The sequence below is a fragment of the Diplotaxodon limnothrissa genome, linkage group LG11 (genome assembly GCF_057381915.1).
Source record: "Diplotaxodon limnothrissa isolate DT_005_m linkage group LG11, D_limnothrissa_male_GT1.1, whole genome shotgun sequence".
NCBI lineage: Eukaryota > Metazoa > Chordata > Actinopteri > Cichliformes > Cichlidae > Diplotaxodon > Diplotaxodon limnothrissa.
In genome coordinates, this window is record NC_140606.1 from 9,018,517 (window position 1) to 9,021,348 (window position 2,832).

At 37.1% G+C, this 2,832-nt stretch overlaps 1 protein-coding gene across 1 annotated transcript; it reads left to right on the forward strand.

Annotated features, from left to right (window-relative positions):
* The first annotated feature begins 1,520 nt into the window (after positions 1–1,520).
* LOC146622290 (chemerin-like receptor 1) lies at positions 1,521–2,612 on the forward strand. The gene has a single exon (XM_085366794.1). The coding sequence runs from the start codon at positions 1,521–1,523 to the stop codon at positions 2,610–2,612; it is 1,092 nt and encodes a 363-aa protein (XP_085222920.1).
* Positions 2,613–2,832: the final 220 nt, after the last annotated feature.

Consider the following 2,832-nt stretch of genomic DNA (forward strand, 5'->3'; position numbering starts at 1 on the left):
TTTATTATATACTTTTGTTTTTGGTAGCAATCAGTCAGACCTAGTAAAACTTTTCTTTTCTTTTCTTTGTTTTCTTTTCTTTTCTTTTATTGATTTGAGAAAACATCTAGTTTTCCACTCAGTGAAATAGAGTTACCCGTCCACTGCACAATCAATAAAATTCATCTTCTCACCCAGCATCAGACAGCCACCATTACCGTGTATGGCACTGGCCACAAATAATTTCATATTGTAATCCTTATTTCTTTATTGAACTGAAAACCTACTTTTATGGTTCCGTCAACAGAATGAAACAAAACTGCCAACGGTACAGGTGCTTCTCCAAAGGCTACAATATTGTAGTCTGTACTTCCTCTGCCATACTGTTCAGGTAAAATTTTACCAATTTTTATGTTTGACAGTAGTAAAAAATACTCTGTCATTCTTTTAGGATGAAATTTGGTTACTTTTCTCAACGTGACTCAAACACAGTGACTTAGCAGAGTATCTACACACTATGTTCCCCCCAGTCCCCAAAAATCCAGGCACCTGCCCATCTTTCAGAGATCATGGGAGAATCTGATACATGATGAATGATGATACATGGTGCATGAAGAAGAGAGTCAGAGAATGGTTTTAGAGTTGGTGGCTTAACACAAAGCACTATCACTGTCACGGTGCTGAGTCTTTGACACAGTGTTTGGAGTTTTGTGTGGATTTATTATTTTTCTTTCCTTTGCGTTAAGATTATTTAACTGTACAAGGCTTGTCCAGTTTAGTTCTTTTGTTCTCTGACTTTCAAATAAAACTTAATACTTACCACACACATGAAACAACAAAATAGTTGACCTCAGAGTTTCACAACTTTGCAAAATTCTGACAGAGTCATACTGTTGCAATACAAACTATATACATATCCAAATTTAGTCATCTTCAGCCTGCAGAGAAATTCAACAGTCTTTTTTGTAATGACTTTGTAATGATACAGTGACAACAACAGTCAACCCCCCACCCCTTGCACAGAGTTATATTAACCTGTCAAATCTTTATTAGGTATTTTTCTACAATCAGTCCATCCAAAACCAACAAGGCAACTTTACTTAAGGTACGTAACCTTTGTTATTTTGCTGCAGGATCTGTTAGGCAAAAATGTTAACCATTAAACTCTGCAGATACAGATATATTTTGATTTAAATAATAAATGACGCTAATCAATTAACATTAAGTAACTTGACTTTGTGAAACTTCTTGCTTGTAATACAGTAAAATACTGTAAAATGTTGGAATTAGGTCTTTCTTTAAAGCACTTTGGAATGGATGAAATAGTTGAAAACATAAAAAAAAGCATTTTACGTGATCCGAGCACATATTTATCATGGTCCAGTCAGTGCAAAGGAGCAAAATGACTAAGGTGCAAGTGTTTCATTTAAATATTAAACATCTAGTTGTAATTTATTAATATAAAAATTAAATATAAGTATAACATGTATAAAAAATTAAAAATGACTTTTAATTACATTTATGTCGTAGGTCTCAAGACAATGATGGAGTTGACCACAAACTCCCTCAATCAAATCAATTCAACTGCTGTACCTGATGGAAATGGCCATATATTTAAGTATCCCGGGTTGAAGCAATCTCTCAACACCATGTCTATCATTGTTTATTCCCTGATCTTTCTCCTTGGTGTGGTCGGGAATGGAGTGGTTATCTGGGTCACCGGGTTCAAAATGAAGAAAACTGTTAACACAGTTTGGTACCTCCACCTTGCTGTGGCTGACTTCATCTTTGCGGCATATCTGCCTTTGAATGTGACATACAAGATTTTGGGGATGCACTGGCCGTTTGGTAAGATCATGTGCAGGCTGAACACCATGGTGCTCTTTCTGCACATGTTTGCCAGTGTCTACATTCTGGTGGTGATCAGTGTGGATAGATGTGTCTCTGTAGTGTGGCCTGTGTGGGCTCAGAATCACAGAAATATGCGTAAGGCGTCCTGTGTGAGTCTGTGTGTTTGGATACTGGCTTTCATTCTCAGCGCTCCATGCTTTTTCTTCAGGAACACTGAGAAAGTGTTTGAGAAAGGCAAAATCCTCTGCTTCAACAGCTATGCTATTTCTGATAACTATGAATTACCATCTGTTATTCAGATGCAAAAGTTTCGTCATCAGGCCATGATCATCACCCGTTTCTTCCTGCTTTTTGTTGTTCCCTTCACTGTCATTGTGTCCTGTTACGCTGTCATCATCAAGCATCTCAAAAGAAACCGTGTCCTGGCCAGCAAGTCAAGTCGCCCCCTCAAGATCATTGCTGCCATTATCATCACTTTTTTTCTGTGCTGGGCTCCCTTTCACATCATGAGTCTCATTGAGCTGGTGAAATTCAGAGCTGCTGCTCCAAATGAAACTTTAGTCTATGTCATTGCTGTTGGGAATCCTCTTACTAGAAGTTTGGCATTTTTTACCAGCTGCCTGAATCCACTGCTGTATGTGTTCATGGGACAAGATTTCAAGAAAGAAATCCGCAAATCCATCCTGAATTGGCTTGAGACTGCCTTCCAGGATGTGGAGGCACACTCTCACACTTACTCAAAGACCGAGGACACCAGTCAGAGCAAAGATAATCAGATTTGAATATTGACATGTGAAGCTGTCACCGACATGATACATTATTCATGTTATTTTTGGACTTAAAAAACACATTCACACATCAAACCTTTTGCATAATCTTACAGTTTAATTTTAATATTAATATATTTAATATTGTTCTTTTCAATTAAAAAAAGTTACCGTAGAATAACAACAGTGAATTTATCCAAAACCATAATGTTGAAAATTTACTGGGTAATTTGCA

What these genes read in the sequence shown, in the direction of transcription:
- LOC146622290 (XM_085366794.1), top strand. Translation starts at nt 1,521, where the DNA reads ATGATGGAGTTGACCACAAACTCCCTCAATCAAATCAATTCAACTGCT.